General features: G+C 52.4%; 1 protein-coding gene across 3 annotated transcripts in view; it reads left to right on the top strand.

Annotated features, from left to right (window-relative positions):
• Positions 1-653: 653 nt before the first annotated feature.
• Gramd4 (GRAM domain containing 4) overlaps positions 654-19,289 on the top strand; it is a 77,748-nt gene continuing 59,112 nt past the window's right edge. Inside the window, exons 1-2 of one of the 3 annotated variants that reach the window (XM_029469884.2) lie at positions 17,081-17,113; positions 18,604-18,779. In XM_029469884.2, coding sequence (XP_029325744.1) covers positions 18,694-18,779 — 86 coding nt within the window. In that variant the 5' untranslated portion in view covers positions 17,081-17,113; positions 18,604-18,693. Of the gene's footprint in view, positions 834-17,003; positions 17,114-18,603; positions 18,780-19,289 lie in introns of those variants that run through there. The other 2 variants (XM_021183290.3, XM_029469885.2) reach the window with 2 other exon arrangements.

Here is a 19,289-nt window from a genome sequence, read left to right as displayed (position 1 = left end):
CAGGTCAGTTCTCCAACCAGGCTAGGGCCTGGGGTTCTGGAGGGTATGGTCTTTTACCAGGTTCATTAGTTATCTTTCTGGGTCCTTGTCAACCCTGGTTTTTGAAAGGCGAGTCAAAACGGGGGAGGTGAGTCCTGGAGGATCTCTTTTCCTTTAAGATAGTACTAGAGCTAAAGTAGGCTTCCTATCGCTACGGTGACATTTAAAGGTGTGTGGCATTCCTGGCTAGGTACTGAGTGGGAGAAAAGGGAGGAGTTGCTCATTGCCCTCCAGGTGGAGGTTCCATGTCCTTTTCCCAGTGTGGAGCTGTGCTCTGAGTCCAGCCTGGCGATGCCAGGACAAGTATTTCTACACCAAGCGCGGGTCTCCTTTTGGCAGTAACCGTCAAGTCAGCTCGCCGGGAGAGAGGTGACAGTGGAGTGTATCCTTGTGCTCGGTTGTGCCCGTGGCTGCGACTGGCAGGCGGCCACGCGTGCGCGTGGGCACGCGCGGCGAGGACCCACGTGGGTCACCCAAACAAAGGCGGCGCCGCGTGATCGGGCGCGCGCGCGCGCGCACACCCGGCAGGGAGGGCGGGGAGGCGAGGGGGCGGAGCGGGGCGGCGGCTTGCGCAGGCCCGGTCGGGGGGCGCGCAGACTCCGCGCAGCAGGACGTGAGCGCGCGACGCGGCGCCGCCTCCGCGCTCGTGGCCGGCACCCGCGGGGCCGCGTAGTCCCCGCTCCCCGGCGCCGCTGGGCTCCCGGGAGGGCGGCAGGTGCAGCGCGGCCGGGTGGCCGGCCAGGGGGGCGCCGCGGCGGCGGGTGGATGAGAGTTGGCCCCGATCATCCCGCAGGGTAAGCGGCGCGCACGCGGACTCCCACACGGACCTGGGCGACGCTGGCCACGCTCTGTCCTAGCTGCCGGGCCGCGACCCCGTGTGCCCACACTCTCACTCGGTGGCCCACAGCAGCGACCCTCCCTTCGGGGAGCAGCGCGGGCGCGCCCCCGCACACACGCTCCCGGGGCGCGCGTCACGGCCGCCCCTCGCGCGTACCACGGGCGCTGTGCGGGTCAGGGTCCTGGTGGGCGAGAGGCAGACGTGGATGGGACGCAGGGCCCAAACTATGATGTGGGGGAGTCATTAGATGGGTCACCATGCCTAGGCCGCTAGCGGGGGGGTCAGGATGAGGGCACAGCAAATGTCGTCCTACTGACCCACTCTTGGTGGTGGGGGAGGACTGAAAAGGAGGAGGGCTGTCCAGGCCGGTGTGGCCCAACAGATGACCCGGGGAAAAGTTGTGGACGCTTGCTCCCTTTCCACACCCTGCTCTCTGTTATATCTTTTTCTTTCATTTGGAATTAGCCTATGGGATTCTGGAGACAGTTGGCACCTGGGCTGGAGCTTAGGCCTATGTGTTTATACAACCGTTAAGGTGGGGTGCTGTGTGGCAGTCCCTAACCTAAGACTTCATCTGTCCAGAGCGGGACCAGCACCTCTGAAGGGTGGAGAGGGACTGACTAGTCTGGATGTTGGTTTCCCAGTGGCCTTCCTACCCGTGGCCAGGGTAAGAAGCAGGCTTCTAGGGCCAGAGGCAGAACCTTGCACCCTTTGGAACTTCCCCATTTTCAGAGATAAGAGAGATTCAGTTTGGGGGGACCTTGTTCAGAGTGGGTTCCCTTCCTGCCTTGCCTTGTGTAGATTAGGGACAAAATTAAAGGTGCTGAGTCTTAACGTACCCCCCCCATCCTCAATCCTGCTGAACCCCAGCCAGGTAGGAGCTTGCTTTAGGGCCAGGTTCAGAAGGAGGGTCATGGTCCAGGCTCTGTAGGGTTTGAAATAAAGGACAGTTGGAAGTTAGTTTATCTCAGATACCTGTTCTGTGAGATCGGGCAAGGCACTGTCACAAAACCAGCCCTGCCTCAGTTTCCTTATCAGTGGGTGACTAATGACAAGATAAGAGTTAACAAGATGGTGTGGGTTCCACGGCGGCCAGACACACCCTAGGTGAGGAGTCAGGCAAGGCCATTCACCCTGTGGCCTCTCAGGTGGCTTAGTGGCCCTGCAGAGATCGGAAGAATCTTCTCTCATTCTGCCCAACCTGTTCCCAGGCCCATTTGGGGATACACAACCCAGTCCAGTGAGAGTGTTTTATTTAGTATCCCTGACCCGTGCTAGGATGAAGCCACAATATAAAGATGCTCTCTGGGACACTCCAGCTGGAAGTCTCAGTCAACATGCCTGCTCCTCCCTCCTCCCCAAACTGCTTGTGGACATTGGAGCCCCCTGCCTTTGCTATGGTACTGATTAGTGAGCTCCCGGGGGTACGGGCTAGGATGTCTAGGAGGTTGGATGCCCAGGATCGAATTCTTTGTGGACCATCATTTCCCTGCTTTCCTCGGCCATCCTGGCTGATGGTGGGGAACGTGGCTGTCCCTGTTGGTCCCAGAGATGTCTGTCTGAGTCCATGCTAGGACTTATGTCCTATAAACTGCCCGGGACAGTCTCAGAGTTGAGGTCTGTTTCTACGCAGCCTGGGCACCTGTTTATCCTGTGCCTCCTCCCCAGGCAGGCAGAGAGGTTTTTGCAGAGGTGTATTCCTTAAGGGAAAACCAGTGGTCTCTCTCTCCAAACCTCCTGGCGCCCTCCATTATCGTGGCTCCCCCGGAGTGGCGCCAGCAGACAGCGCAGTCGTCGGTGCCAACAGCCGTGGCCTCCGCTGTCCTCATTCTCGCTGGGCTTCACCTTCACCACCTAGAAAGAGGAGAGTCGGACCTGTTTCCTGAATCAACATTTCTGCCTCACAATAGCGAGTGCTCCACACAATGGAAACAGTGTCACCGGAGGCTCTGAGACACTCTTGGCTGTGCTTGCATGGCATAGGAAGTGACAGCTGTTTAGAAATAGCAACTCCAGCCATGCCACATCTGGACAGAATTCATGTCTGGAGAACCAAGGGCTCAGTGTTCTGCTGTGGGATCCTTGTTGGCTAATGTGCTTTGTGGTGTCCCTTCCTTCTCTGGGGACACATGGGGAGCCCTATCCAGTTTCTCATGCACTGGTAAGGGCTTCTCTCTAGAAGCCGGATCTACTGAGCCTTTACAGGATTGGGGTGCTCATGATGGGGCAAGGACCGTGTTTGGGGGCTGTTCTCTTTGGGGAGCTGGGCAGGTAGGTTCTCTTCCTAAGCACCCCTGGCCCTTCTACTCTGGTGTTTGGCTTTCTTGGTATATCATAATGGCAGCACTTAGTGTGTGTGGCGGTAATTGTCTGTCAGTGGGAGATGCAGTGACTGGCTTGTGTGGTTGGGCCACCTTTTCTGAGTTTCTGCATTCTTCCCTGCTAGGTGGACTGCGAGAGTGCGGCTGGCCCTCTAGCAGTGCGGGGCAAGGCGGCAGCCCGCTTGTGTAAGTAGGTGGCTGTTGGGACAGCTGCTGACCACTCTGTGGTGTATCAAGAGTGGAGAAACAGCAATCCTGAATCTAGAGAGATAAGATGGGAACCTTGCAAAGTGAGTCACAGGTGAATGAAGACAGACTTGCCGTGAGGCAGATCCTCTCTCCCCGGCCTCAGGTGGCCATTTCCCAGGAGGCCTCCACCCCTGGGCCGTTTGACCATAAACAGGAGCTCTGGAAGGTTTGGAATGTGAGCTCTGTGAGCTGACTGGGGACTTTTTGGTACCATTCATAGTGGCCTTGGGGCTACTTTCTCCTTGGCTTTTCCCTGGTGGCTTCCTGCTTTTCTTCACTCTAGACAGAACTAGAAAATAGTGGTTAGAGAGGGGGCGAAAGTCCTTAGCCAGGTGTGGGCCAGCATTAGGGAGGAGGCCTAGCCCAGCCCAGGTGGGTGGGCCCAGGGCAGCTGTACCAGGTCAGAGCCTGTGGCTGATGGAGAAATGCTGAATAAAGAAAAAAAAAATCCCGCTGTGACTTAGGGGTTTTCCTAATTGTAGAAAACATCGATCTTTTCTCCTGGGGTGTCTGTGTGTGGCCAGTACTGAAGGCCTGGGAGGGGACTTTCAGCTATAAGTCACCACTAATAACATTTGACATCTAAAGGCTATTGTTAAGACTGTTTGGTGTTTGAATTATAACCAGGGTTGTGATTATACTTAAGCCTGTGATTAAAGTCCCCTGTGGTTAGACAGGAAGACAGGAAGCGTTGGCCTATCTTAAAAAAAAATCGGTAGTAAGAGAAATCCATGTATGCACTGCACACTGTGCCAAGTGCCTCCTCTCACCCCACGTACTTTTGCTGTGATCATTAGGTAAAGAAACTGAGGCACAGAGAGGGCCACAGCTGGTTCAAGGGCTTGTTTGTTAGTTCCATAGCAGAGCTAGGATTTGAACTTGTGCCCACAGCAGCTCTAGGGCCCCAGGGTAACCCTCCTGTAAAGCTGAGTTAAAAGGACCATGTGGTTTTTAAAGGTGTGGCAGTATCTCTCAGAGGATCTGGTGACATTCTGCTGAGATGTTCTCGTTCGTGGTTTGTTTTTGTGACTATTGAAGGTGGGTTCTGTGGTGGGCTTCCTCCCATGGTAGGGGTACCTCTAATATAGAGAAGTTTGGGGGTTTCTCCAAGATACAAGGCTTTGTCCCTTTTTTCTGTTTGTCTCTCTTCCTATGCAGAGGGCCTCTCCACACCCAGTTATCTCCATGTCCCTTGTGTCTGGCAGCCTCTAGTGATCCTCAGTGGCACCAACTGGGCACCATGTTCTGCCTTCTCTGGGCCATTTGGCAGGTCATACTGCAAAGACCCTTGCTTTAGGGTTCATTTGTAGTTGAGCCAGGCTGTGCGACCAGGAGGGGCCAGGCTCTTCTGACAGCTGCCGCAGGGAGGGAGCGAGCCTAGGAGAGAATTTGTTCTTTTTCAGCATCTTTGTTGAGGAATAATTCACATGCCACACTACCCACCCCTTACAGAGATAATTTACTGCTTTTGAACCCATTCATAATCTTGTCAACCATCACCATGAGCCTTAGAGATTGTTTCCAGACCCAGGCAAGGAGCGGATAGCTGGCACGCCACTGCCTCTTTCCCCAGCTGAGGCCATCACCACAATCTATCTGTGGATTTGCCTCTTCAGGACACTTAGTTCTGCCTGGTGTCCATCCATCCCCTTTCCACCCCCCCTATATCAACACTCTGTTGTACCGTTAACATTTGAAGCTGGTGTGGTTCGCCTGTTACTGTTTGTGCACTAGTGCGCATATGTTTAAAAAGTTGTAGATTACATTCACTTGTGTTCATATGTGTGGGTACGAAATGCCACAGCATAGGTGTGGATGCCAGATGACAACTTCTGGGAGTCAGTGCTCTCCTTCTACCTGGGGTTCTCTGTCCCTAGGGATGAAACTCCAGTCATCAGGTTAGGTGACAATCTCTGTTTCCATCCATGGTTATCAGTAAAAGTTCTGTTTTCTTCATCTTTTACCTCATGCCTTTGTTTCTGTCCCAGGACCCCATCTAGGTCCCATATATGTCTGGTTGTCATATTTCCTCTTGACTGTGACCCTGTCTCAGACTTTGGTTGCCTCCTTGAGGAGTGTGGTGGTCCGTGGGGCCCTGTGTTGGAGCCTGCGTATCTCTTGGGAATCCGCCCTTGAGATTTCGATGGTTTTGTCATGATCAGTCTGGGGTGATGGATGTGGGAAGGGCGGCAGCATTCTTGATGTCTGGATTCTATCTTTCAGGGTGACTCTAGTATCTGTCAAAGAGCCTCTCTGTCAAGGACCCCCCCACCCCCCACCCCGAGCTGCTCTTTAGAAGTAATTCATAGTGAATCCTACAACTGAGGCAAGGGAAAGGGGCTCTGTGCTACTCTCCTAAAGGCCAAGAACCCAAATTATTTGGAATTTTGTGTGGATAGGGGAATTGCTTCTCTTTCACGTAGTGACTTATTAATCATTGATTTCTACTCATGTTGATTCATATCTTTATACTTTATTGTGCAATTCCACCTGGCTTCTTTCTTTACTCTCTTCTTTTGCTATTACCCCTGGGTCCTGTAGATGCCACATCCCTGCAAGAACCTAATCTCTTCGCTGCTGTTTGGTCCATAGGACATTCCAGGTTCAAACCTAGGGTCTGCCCATTCTATAGACAGCATCAGAAACCCAGATCTAGCCAGGCGGTGGTGGTGTACACCTTTAATCCCAGCACTTGGGAGGCAGAGGCAGGTGGATTTCTGAGTTCGAGGCCAACCTGGTCTACAGAGTGAGTTCCAGGACAGCCAGGACTACACAGAGAAACCCTGTCTGGAAAAAAAAAAAAAACCAAACCAAACTAAACAAAACAAAGAAACCCAGATCTAGTGCTGGTTGCTACTGGGGTTTGGTTGCTTCTAGACCCCCCTCAAATGGAGGAAGAGGAAGTGTGTGTGTGAATTCTGACCCCTGTGCACCTGCATCTGTTCATGAGCACCTCCATGTTTGGAGATCTGTGTCTATAACAAGGGAACTGTGTTCACAGATGGCCAGCTCTAGTCTGGTCACCCACGGATGGTTCTGTAGATCAATGCTCTCCCATCTTAGCAGTGTGGAGCTAGGATCTTTCTCCCTTAGCTACTCATGCATTTAATCCTTCAACGTCAGTGCTCACAAAGTGAGACCAGAACTGTTATCTTGCAGCGCACAGGGAGAGTCTGCCAACCCAGAGCCTTACCAGCCCATGCAGTGGGTATGTGCTTTGGGCCTGCGGAGTGTGGGGAGGGGTAACCACCTCCCCAGAGGTGCTTCTGGGACGGGTTCTGTGATGGAGAGAGAAACAAGAGGAAGTTGTGGATGGAGGGACTTCTCTGCTCAACAGCCTGGCTGTGGGATGGGCACAGATTGGGACATCCCTTTGCAACTTGAGAGTGGGGCTGACTCTTGAAGGAATCCTCATAGTCTGGGCCTCTTAAAGAAGGGAGGAGAAAGGCTGTGGTTGGCTGGCAGCTTTGGAGTTCAGAGATCTTTGACTTTGATCTTGGCTGGGTCTGTCTGCTCTCTGCCTCTGAACTTACCACTTCAGCAGGGAGGAGTCTTCAAATGGGCGTCTGAGCACAGAAGGTACACCCAATTGCCTTTCTGGGAGGTGCCACGCATGTGCTGTCGCCACCATGGTGTGTGTGTGTGTGTGGTGGGGGAATATGGTGGGCACATCTTTGCTGACTTGGGCTTGACTTGGTTCCACTTCTTTATAGTGGGCTTGATGGTAGCCATTGCCCTGTCCCAACTGTTCAGATTATCAGCAGTTGGTGCCTGTGGCAGGGTAGGTGGGTGGTGGCATGCACAACGCTTATTTAGACAGGAATTGTGTAGGCTGGAGGTGTGCTAGGTTCAGGCTGAATGGGTGGGTAGATATCAGACAGATATCCCAGCCCTGATAAGGGCCTGAGAACAGGCCAGAGGGACACTGATATTTCAGAAGAATATAGCCACCTGAGCAGGTTGAGGAGACACCTGGACAGCACCTCTATGCCATGTTGCTGTCTGCTTGAGCTCAAGGGAGATAGGACACCAGACGATTCATGGGTTCAATGAGGCTGTTTCGTGGTTGGGATTCTATTTTCTGTGTGATGTAGGCTGAGCTCTGTGTACCGTGGGATAGATGCCGCCCTAATCCCTGACGGTCTTGGAAGTGAATGGGGGGATGGGGGTGTGATCTGTACTGTCTACACTCACAGGGAGGGGCATGCATACTGCTGTCTTTACATGGTGACTGCTGTTTTCTCTCTCTCTCTCTTCTCTCTCTCTCTCTCTCTCTCTCTCTCTCTCTCTATATATATATATATATATATATATATATATATATATATATTTTAGAACTTAGAAGCATTTTTTCCCTCCTACAGTTGAATACTGATTGATATGGGGGAGAACTACTTCTGGTTGTAGTTTAAGAAGCCCTGGCTCAAAGGATCTCAGCTTCATCTGTATACCCAGCCATGTCTCTCTCCATGTTTACCAAGGATCTGTTCCGTGCTTGACGCTAGACAGTGCCTGCCGAGTGTCATCACTGTCCTCTGGGGTCCCCATGGTGGAAGGGAGGCTAGAACACCTGCCTGTTGCCTGAGAAAGCAGCCCCGGGAAGCATGGCTGTGTCGGCGAAGGTCCGTCATCCTTCACGGTTACCTAGTTGTCTTACCCTGTGACCGAAGCAGGTTGCTGAGGCCGGTTGCTTGGGACTCTTGGGAAGAGACCCGTGATGTCAGGAAGGCATACCCCGGATAGTCCATGGAGTGAACAGTGTGGCATTTAAAACTCTGAAGCTCAGGGGTGGAGAGATGGCTCAGAACAATAGTCGCCATTTTAGCAGAGGACCAGGGTTCCATTCGTAGCACTCAACGTGGCGGCTCACAACTCCAGTGTCTTCTTTTGGCCTCGGTGTGTACCAGGCATGCATGCGGTGTACACACATGCTTGCAGGCAAAACAGTCATGCGTGTAAAATAAAAATTAATAAATCTTTAAAAAAAAAAGAAAAAAGAAAGAAACCAAGTTCTACAAAAAAAGGACAGAGCACATGACATGTGACTGAATGACATGTATCTGAGGAAGTATCCTCAGGAGGCTGGAATAGGAAGACAGTTCAAAGTCAGCCTGGGCTACATCACAAATGTACCTCAGTGTCATGGTAGTCACATAGCGTATGTGAGGCTCTGGGGTTCAATATTCAGCATAGACTATAAATCAATCAATCAATCAGTCAGTCAGTCAGTCAGTCAATCAATCCATGAAACTTCTGTGTCACAAAACCCATTTTGTCTTCAGATGAAGCCTGCTACAGCCAGCCAGTGCTGCCCAAGGAATGGCTGAGAAGGCCACAGGTTGGTAGTGGCTTTATGACTTGCTCTGGCCCCTGCACAGATGTCTAACAGGATGGACTACTTTCTCCCTCAGAGAAGTTTTCAGTCAAGTACAGGACCCTTCTGGGTTCCGAGGAGCCAGTGACTTGGGAGGGGACCCTGAGCTAGAGGAGATGATATTTTTTTCGTCCCTAGCCACTACTGGGCATGCATCAAGGGAGGCTTATGAGTCACTTCGCGACTCTGAGAACTGGAACCTGAGGCTTGAGTGTGTGTGTGGGCAGGGGTGGAAGGCTGGCTGGAAGCCCAGCTGTCCAGAGTGATACCCTTCAGCTCTGGAGGAAGGTCCCACAGTCTGTGGGCTAGAGAGCCTCAGAATATGCCTCTCTAGGGTCTCACGCTAGCTTCAGGGGCAGGTTTCTGTAGCCTACCCCTTCCCCACCCACTTTACCCATAGGGAATGGTCAGGGGTCTGATAGGAGAAGGTGGGGGTCATGTGTCATTTCCCAAGGCAGTGCCAGAGTGGTAGCTAAGGATGAGGGTGGAGTGTGTGTGTGTGTGTGTGTGTATGCGGGGGGTGGTGGGGGAGGATGGCACAGGCGTTTTGATGCAGGTCAGAGGCAGTGGGGCCTGGAAGAATGTGGAACCGGCATGCTTACTAGATCCTGGATCAAGAAGGAAGGTGACATTTTGTTCAACAGCTTGCCGAAGAGTGCAGGGGTGTGTGAATCACTTCAGAAGGCATTTCCGTCAGGAGGTTTAAATACACTGTGAACGAGGGGTGGGGGGATGATGGTGTGGAAGGAGAGAGGGAGAGGGAGGAGTGGAAGGGTGGGATTCCGGGGGTGCTAGAGGTAGAGTTCAGAGCAGTGACATCTGTGAGTACCGGTTGTTGGTCTTCAGGGCCACTGCCCAACGGTGGGAGCGGCCCACGTGCGACTTCACCACACTTTTAGTTGTCTTTGTAGAGAGGAAATGAGGCATGAGTCAGCCTCTCACAACACCAGGGTGGAGGCCCAGGAGCATGGCCTGGATGGCCTCCTACACACACACACACACACACACACACACACACACAACACACACACATCCTCCACCCTGCTGAGAGCCCCACTCTCCTTACTGGATTCCAGGCAAGTGGCAAAGGGACCAGGGGCTGGTCAGGAGGGGCACTGAGGGCAGAGAATGGGCTGATGTGGGTGGTAGCTTGTCCAATGGGGTTTAGCGAGGTCGGGCCATGTTGGGCTTGATCTGGGCTATCTGAGCACTGTTCTCTGAGCTGAACACCGGGAATTGTGACCCCCAAGAGTGGACGACCCTGGGGATTCCCTGGGAGGGACAGGCTTTGTGATCTAGGTGATACTAGTTCTAAACCTACGGAGGACAGTAAACGCCACCAGGTGCCAGGTGGCTCATGTTAGCTGTTAAATATCAGGGCTGGGGAGGCCCGCAGGCCAGCTCCCTCTGAGGAAGGCAGGCATCCCAGCTCCCTGAGACCAGCAATCCTGTGTGGATGAGGGGCAGGCTGGCTGGCTCCCAAGACAGCCATGGGTGGATGCTCTGTTTACATTGATGTGTATAGGGTGGGGGCAGGGTGGGCTGCTTATAGGCAGGAAAAGGGGAGCTGGGCCCTGGCCAGCTACTTCTAGGCTTTTAAAAGCCCCATCTGGTCTCCTATGACAACATAGCGCTGCACTTAAGGATTGCCCAGCTATAGTTGGTCCTGGGGGCTGGGGGTCCTCAAAGCTGCAAGTTGCCTGTCATTCCTTTGGCCTCCTGCCTAGGCCTGCTCCAGGTATGCCAGCCCTTGAACTCTCCGTTCTCCCACCCCGGGGTACCATAGGAATGGGGTACCATTCCTCTATCCCTACATTCCTGTCACTGGGCTAGGCCTTGGTGGTCCCACAAGGTGTGGGGAAAGCATTGGATTGGATGAGTCTGAGTGGCAACCGTTTTCCCTGACGAGACTGGTGCCAGAGCCCTCTGCCCTTGATCCTGCCATAATGGTGGGGCCTGGAGCAAGTGGCTGACCTCTCTGAGTGTCTCTCGTTTCTCCTCCAGAGTGAGCTTAGTGACTACTGAACGCTTGTAGGTCCTGAGATGTCACGTGCAAAGTGCCCCTACCCAAGCAGTGTCAGCTGTTGCTGAGTAGAGTCTGGGTCTGCAGTCTGTGAGTCCGTAGCCATCCAGGGCAGCTGCTGGGTGGAGCAAGATGCCGGCTCCAGAGCTCGGGGGTGGGTGGGGGACACCTTTTCCAGAATTTCTTTGAGAGTACTGGTTTCTTTAGCTTCCAAAAGCCATGGAACTTCCTTAAAGGGAAAGAGTCCCCAAAGCCATGGGAGCCCTGGATGCTGGATCGAACTCTGGGTGTTGAAGAGCTTGGATAGCAGTAAACTCTGCCCCAGGTGGCCCAAGGGCAGATGGCAGTTGGGGGCTGGGTTGTTTGGGCCCAGGGAGGGATGCCTGAGGCAGAGAGTGAGTGAGCGGGCCAGAGGGTGGGGGGGGGGGGGGGGAGGAGACTGCCATCCCTCTACAGTGGCCCCAGACGGGCCATGTGATCTCCACAGTGCAGACGAGGAAGTGGGCATCCCACCTTGCCTTTTGGCGGGCCCATGCTCTTGACATCTTGCTACCCACTGTGGTCTATGTATTTCCAAAGGTCAGTGCTGGTCTTCACTCTTATTCTTGTGCATGGGCCTTGAGAGGTAATCCTCTAGTCTTTTGTTGACCTCTCTTCTCAGGCTTCTAGGTGACTCCCCCCTCCAACCCCCTTGTGTCTGTCTGAACCTCTTTCCCCTCCCCTCCCCTGGGAGCCTCCTAGCAGACAGTGTCAGACTCTCACTCAATCCTCCAGTCCTTCCTAGGACCCTCCCAACATTTGCCTGCATGTGGCATGGTGTGTTCATTGGTGCGAGGCTCCGCCATGTAATGTATTCGGTGCTGCAGAGTGGGTTCAGAAGTCAGGTGCCTTTCTGACTAGATAGCCAGAAAACTGTGAGGCTGGTGGCTCCAAAGCCAGTGTGTGTCCCCACTGCTGACCTGAGTGACTGGGCCAGAGGTTGGTGTAGACCCAAGGCAGTCAGAGACCTCACTTTGGAGGAGATGAGCCATTCTGGGATATAGATGCTCAGAAGATGAGTTCTAGAAGCCATCTTTGACACGACCTGGAGTTGAAAGTCTTTATTGATTTAAAACCTAGATTCACCAGCACTTCCCAACAGATGTGGACTGTTGTGAGTCGTGTCTCATGGAAAGACCGTATCCATCCCTCACAGTGAGCTAGGCATAGTCAGAGGTGTCAAGTGACATTGATGGGCTATCAGGGCTAGCTCTGAACCTGAGGACTGGCCAGTCTTGCCATCCCTTCTTTCCATTGCAGTAGACTCTCCAAAGGCAGGTGCCTCTTTCCCGCTGTCCCCAGCCATTGGCTGAGGGCCTGGGACAGGCATCGAGAACACTGTAATGTCTGAAGAGAGCCCCTGGGTGCCAGTTGCCAGAGTACAAATCCTGTCCCCACGGCCTGGCTCAGTAGGCCACCAGGGCTTGTCTTGGCTGTGCAACAGGTTTGGTTCAGTCTCTGCAGGATCCTGTTGCCAGGGGAGGGAGGCCAGCTTCCCCTGTCAACCCCCCTCCCCAACCACTAGCTTAATTGACAAATAAGCATTGTTCCTTTGAGGTAGGCGAGGGTGTATTTTTTTTTTTTTTTTTTTTTTTTGTAATTGAGTATTTAAGGGTAGGATTGAAAATAGTCCAGGGCGTTGCTGTAATGATTCAGAATGCTCAGTGGCTGTGTTTGGGGCCTTGCTCATTCATCGTGGGGTTGGCTAACTGCACAGGCCTGGGTGGTGGGGGTGGGGGTGGGGGGAGATGTTGCTGGGGGTGGTGGTGGCTCAGTTCCCTACACTGGTCAAGGCAGGCCTCCCACCAGTGACAAGGGTGACAAGGAACTTAGGGTCCAGTGGTTTCCATGAAGGGGAGTTAGCTCTGTAATTGGTTTTCCCTTCCAGGATACGCCAGCCTGCAGGAGGGGCTGCGGCTTCCTGCTGGCCGCCTTGCCACTTCTTCCTGATAGGGGAGTTAGTGCTGCTGTTTTGAGTGTGAAGGATTTTTAGCAGCAAATTGAACTCGTTGTGGCCTATTTATCAAGTATCTCAGAATCACACCGATATTTCGTCCCAAATTCCGTATAATTAGGAAATAGAAACTCCACTCGGCCATTATTTTGGCTCACCAACGTAACCTAAATTAGAGCTATCTCTGCATGCGATTTCAAAAAAAAGGAAAGCTTTTGAATAACAGCACGAAAGGAATTGATTTTTATCTGCTGGGCTCCCAGATGTGTGAGAGTAATGCAATGGTTTAAGTAACCCAGAAGCCGTCGTCGCCTCTGGTAGATGTGTTGGTGTTTTCTCCTTATCAGTAACAGAAAGGAGATCTAACTCTGTCATGGGATGAGCCCCGACTTCAGGGACCCCAGGTTTCTCACTGGGCCCTCACTGGGGTGTTTTTTTTTTGTCCCCAGACCTTGGGTGACATCTCCCTGCCTGGAATGCTCCCACCTCAGGCAGTCTCCTATCTCCACAGGGTGTTGTGAGTGAGATAATACGGATGTGGCTCTTTTTCTGCTGTCTTTCATTTCCCTCATTCCTGCGGGTCTGTGCTGGTGTGAGAGCAGGTGGCAACCCCCTCTCCCTGTCCTCTGAGGAGTGCACATAGGGCAGATGGAGGTGAACCCTGTTGCCTGGAGTGGTGGGGCAGGTCTTTAAGAGATTTGGGCTGGGTATGGTGGCACATGCCTTTAATTCTAGCACTCAGGAGGCAGAAGCAGGTGGATAGATCTGTGAGTTCAAGGCCAGTCTGGTCTACAGAGTGAGTTCTGGAACAGCTAAGGCTACACAGAGAAACCCTGTCTTGACAAAAACAAGGAAGGAAGGAAGGAAGGAAAGAGAGAAAGGAAGAAAGAAAGAGGGAGGGAAGGGGGGGAGAGAGAGAGAGAGAGAGAGAGAGAGAGAGAGAGAGAGAGAGAGAGGAAGGAAGGAAGGAAGGAAGGAAGGAAGAAAGAAAGAAAGAAAGAAAGAAAGAAAGAAAGAAAGAAAGAAAGAAAGAAAGAAAGAAAGAAAGGTAAAGTAGAGTAGATTTGGGCCTGGGGAATGGCCCAGTGGGTAGGGTAAGGTACTTGCCGTACAAGTGTAAGGATGGAGTTTGGACCTCTGCACCCACATAAATTTGAGAGGGACTGGAGCGCACCTGTAATTCCAGTATGCAGGAGGTGGAGACAGGACCTCAAGCAAGCTGGATGACCAGACTAGCCAAATTGGTGAGCTCTGAGATCTGTTGAGAGACCCTACCTATACACATACAAGGCAGAGAGACCTCGAAGAAGTCACCTAGAATCAAACTCTGGCCTCCTTCTGCACCATACCTCCCACTGCTTGTCTGGTGTGCTTTTCTCCCTTCTGGCTGCGTCCACTCTCTGGTTCTTCCTGCTGGAGGAAGGCAAAGGTGTTCTCATCAGATAGGACTGGCTGTGTCTTTTAGACCAGGACAGGTGCAGAGGCCTGCAGGTAGAGGAGCCAGACATGTGTAGACATACTTGGAGTGGATAGCTTGGGGCATAAAGGGGTTAGGTGAGGGGTCAGAGAGAGGCTTCCAGGTCTCTTGGAGCTCCAGGCAGAGGATGAGATAGTCTCTGGGTCAGGAGAGACCTTGCAGGTAGCTCTAAGCAGGGCAGGTTTCTCAGGAGGCAAAACTGAGTTAGACACAGGTTGGTAGTCATCCCTGATGGGACAGAAGGCTTTGGCTCTTCTGATGACAGAATCCCCTGGGAACTTTTTCCCCTTAGGGGAAAGTTGAGACCCCTAAAATGCAAAGGTATAAGGGAGCCAGCCTGGGAGGGAGTAGGCAGGCTCCCAGGCTCCCCACTTTTACTATCTTGTAGATTTCTGCTGATGTGGTGTGTAGACACCAGGGAGTCGGACCTTTCGGTGTGAACCTAGCTCTCAGCTCTGTTTTCCTGTGCCTACTTGCTACAGGTAACAGAGCCATGGAGCTGAGAAGGAAGGGATGCAGCTGTTTATACTCCCCCAGCATCAGGCCCAGAAAGTGTCCTCTTCCCTGTGTTGAAGTGACTCAGGTTCACAGGAGAACCTCTCTGTATCTGCAGCCGGAGCAAGCAGTCCAGGCGATTTGAGTGTGTGTGTGTGTGTGTGTGTGTGTGTGTGTGTGTGTTGTGTGTGTGTGTGGGGGAGTTCACTAACAGAGCAGGTTTTGACCTAGCTTCTTTCCAAAGCTAACGTGGCTTCCCACTCTGGCTTTCTGCTTTGTGATTCTCCCTTTAAAACCACACGAGACAGGGACACCCCCTGCAACATGCACACCTGCATGGCCCCCTCTTATGGAACACTGTTCTCTGAGTATAACAGCTATTATCTTCAGACAGTAGCAGTGATAACTTGCAAGAAACCCCTGAGGCATGGCCCTTTGACTGTTGTCGTTCATATATAGAAGGAAGTATGGAGAGCCACTGGACCTTAGTCTGAGTTTCCAGCCATTCTTTTCTATGCTCCCCAGCCAGCCCTGACTTTGCTCTAATTGCATGTGGCCTAGGGGTCTGGGAAGGAGCTACAGGATCTAGAGACTGGAGGGGTAACCGTAGGGGTGGGGTTCCATCTATGCAGCTGTGAAGAAGTCACCATCCATGCTGAGTGGTGTTTGGGGGTCACCCATGCTCTGTGAGTGAGTCTAATAAACACGTTGGTTCATCAAGTTGGACACTGGTGGTATAGTACTTTGCTCTGTCCCTGGGACTATATCTGGGGAGCAGACATTTGTTTGTGTCTTCCCTAGAAAAGTTCATTCAAACCCCATCTTTATCATCCATGGCTGTCTGTGAACCTGATATTCTGGGCCAGTGGCCCTTAGGGACACTGGGGTCTCAAGGGAAGAGAATTATGGATTCTGAGAGGGGGTGGCTTCTGATTTAGGCAGCTCAACCCTTGAGGGGGGATCGGCCAGCCTCTGCCAGCCACGGGGTCAACCCTCTCTTCCTGCCCCATACCCCTGGCTTCTCCCAGAACCCCTTCCCAGCCGTGAGGGGAATAGCTGAGTCCTCTCAGGAGGCCAAGAGAGAAACATTTATAGAATCACAAAGCCATACCACATGGCACGTGGCTACCCTGTCTGCAAGGTAAAGGGTTGAGAGACACATGATTCACTAGGGACCCGTGGGTACTTCATTCTGCATTCTGGGTTCTTCAGGTTCGTGGCTTGCAATTGGTCACTATTTCACTATCTCCACCACCCCACTGCTCATCCAGGGCGTGAAGAAGGAGGATGTCAGGAGTGGGCACAGGGGGTTTCATTATGTCACCGTCCTGATGATAGCCTCTGGTAGCCTGCACATTGTGGAAGATGTTCCCTTCATGGGTACTCAATGTCATGGTCCCAGCCTGGCACCTCAAGGGGAAGTCAGAGACCACTACACTGAAGTCTCTCTCTGTTGTCTCTGCCTGGACTGATGAGGAGGACGGATATGGTAGCTAGGCCCAGCTCCCTGCTACCCTTCTGCATGGAGGGACTTGAGCTGTGTTTTGGAAGGCCAAGGGATGCAGTTAGCTGAGTTAGGTGGCATCTCTGAGTCAGGCATCAGTTTCTGCAGGTGTGCATGTGGCACAATGACAGTTGTCACCTGGTCCAGCCTGAAGTAGGACCATGGACATAGGACCCTGTGAAGTCTGACGTGGCTTTGTACCTGTGCCCTCTGTGGGTGGAGGTGGGTACCTCTCTGGCTTCAGGGTATGTGTGCCCAGCCCTTCTTTTGGTCTTCCATTTCAACTAACTGGCAGGCAGGAGTTTTTTTAAGCCTCTGGAATTGGGAGGTGAGAGTGTTCTCTTTCATCCCGGGACCTTTCCCTCACGGTACCCCGCCACCCCTTTGTGAAGTTCCCTTGCTTCACAGTTGACTCAGCTGCTGTCTGTCTGTCTGGTGGAAAAGCAGGAGCCTCCCTTCTCCACATTTCTTGTGAACCTGTTCATCCGGCCCAGCCAGGTCCTCATGCCTGCTTTCTTGAGACCTGCCCACCCCTGGGACTCAGGGCCAGACCTTTGAGCTCTGGGTCGTTGGCCCGGAGGACTGTGAAGTGGCTGTCCTGCGGGAGCTGTCACTGTCGCATGAAGAGGGAAGGCCTCCACCAGGCGCCAGGTGTGGCCTTAGAGCGGTGGTGTGATTGTGGAGGGAGACATGCCAGGAGGCAAGGCCGTGGATCCGCTGGACTTTCATGCCTCAGAGCTTGGATTTTCCCAGCGAGAGATCGGTCTTAGCCCCGAGGCCTGTGGACATGAGACAGTGCGGTGAGTTTGGGTGTTCTCCTGTTTTGAAAATCCTTTCAGCTGATATTCTTATTTTTATTAGGACAAAACAAGTGCACTTTAAAAAAAAAAAAAAGCCAGGCAGTGGTGGCACACACCTTTAATCCTAGCACTTGGGAGGCAGAGGCAGGTGGATTTCTGAGTTCGCGGCCAGCCTGGTCTACAGAGTGAGTTCCAGGACAGCCAGGGCTATACAGAGAAACCCTGTCTCGAAAAAAAAAAAAAAAAAAAAAAACCAAAAACAAACAAACAAACAAAACAAAAAACAAAAAGATTTACTTACAGCTATTTACACTGTAGCTGTCTGCAGAGACCCCAGAAGAGGGCATCAGATCTCATTATGGATGATTGTGAGCCACCATGTGGTTGCTGGGATTTGAACTCAGGACCTCTGGAAGAGCAGTCAGTGCTCTTAACCTCTGAGCCATCTCTATAGCCCAACTTCTTTTAAATCTGAAGTTACTGTTTGCAACAACTTTACATGACACAGGGCTCTCTCTGGCTGTTGTCACCTTTCAAAGCAGAGAGCGGTCTGTTCTGGTCAGACACATTTATTGATTTTCAACTTAGTTTACTAGAGTTTCACCTGTGGTGGCCTTTTTTGGTGAGACCTGGGTGACTCTTGAGAAGTTTGGGGTTCTCTTGCTGCCCAAGTGGAGCTGAGGGATGAGTTTGTTGGAGGGAGGGGACAGTGGGGTGTGTGGAGAGAAAGTAGAGTGTGGAGGTGTTGGTCTCGGAGTGAGATGTCAGCTCGCATTGGTTTTGGTCGATGTGTTCTAATTGTAGAAGGTTCAGGATACGATCCAGGTGGTGCTGGCCTGGATCTGGGAGGGAGGGGCTTTTTTCTCCATTCCTTTGGAGCTCTGCAACAGGATATGACTTAGGATTTGCCAGCTGTTGGGTCCTGGCTCATGGATGCTCAGGGTGTGGGTTGAGCTGTGTGGGGTCAGCTCTCGGCAAGGACCCATTGCAAAAGGAAGGAAGCCCTCTACTGTAGACTACGGGACCTTACGGTAACAGGGCCTTGGTGCAGCTCTGACCTCCTGGAGAGCGGGGACATCTGATCTGGGTACAGGAGCTGAAAGTTAAGTCCACAGCAGTGTGGACTCAGGAAACTCAGGAGCTCTGGAGACCATGCCCTTGCCAGCCCTGAGGCCTATTTCAGGCTGGGACTGGGGGAGGGGTGCATGGAAAATGTTGGGGACGGACATGGGGAGGTCAGGGTGTGGACTTAGTATCTGCTGAGATGTTGTGATGTCAGGTCTGTGTGGTCCAAGACCTTAAGAGAATCCAGAACATGCAAGCAGGAGACCCTTAGAGAACTGGGCCTGTAGGGGCCCAGGGCAGGTATTTCTCCTGTTAAGCTGTGTGGCGTTGTGGGCCTGGGCACATTGGGAGATGTTCACTCTGGGATACTGATGCAAAGCTGGCTGGCTGTCGGCTTTCCCTTCTGGATATTCTCGTTGTTACAGAGTTAATATCACCTGGAGTAGGATTACCTGAGAACCCAAACTTGCCAGTGAACTTTGATCTTCTAAACAAGACTCTGTGCTTTGGAGAAGATGGAAATGTTCCACCCAACAGTCCCTTGCAGTGAAGTAGCCCCACCCACCTCTGGGTTATACCATCTTGGCTTTGCTGAAGAAAGGTACGAGTGGGTGTCTCATAGGCCTTGCTTGGTAGGGACTCCCTATTGCGGGGCAGCGGGTGTCTTCTTTCTAGCAAGTTAGTGAGCAAGTTAGTGTGTCTGGCCACCAGTGACTTTTCTCTCTGTCTCCTGGACCTGACCTGGGAAGCTTGCTGCTTGTGAAACAAATGTCACAGAAGCCCTGACAGGAGAGCAGACAGCTTCAGGAGAGTCTGTCCCATGGCCACCCCTCACCTTTGTTCACATCTGTGTGTGACAGGCATGTGGGAATGGGAGCTGGAGCTGATCTATGTAGAAGATGCAAAAGACTTGCATGCTACACTTAGCAAAGGAGAGGCCAAGGGACAAAGAACCAGGGTCAGGGCGGGATGAGACCTCACATGCCGTAATCCACGATTCTTTTAAGCTGGGAACTCTTCAGTGCCCTCTTTCCTTTGGTTTGGACATGAGTTAACAACTCTGTGGCTGAACAGCAATACCAGTGGCAACCCAGAATGCAGGCATCTTTTC

This window comes from Mus caroli, unplaced genomic scaffold (assembly GCF_978045245.1).
Source record: "Mus caroli unplaced genomic scaffold, Mus_caroli_1 scaffold_16, whole genome shotgun sequence".
Lineage (NCBI taxonomy): Eukaryota > Metazoa > Chordata > Mammalia > Rodentia > Muridae > Mus > Mus caroli.
This window is presented reverse-complemented; position numbering and strand designations above follow the sequence as displayed.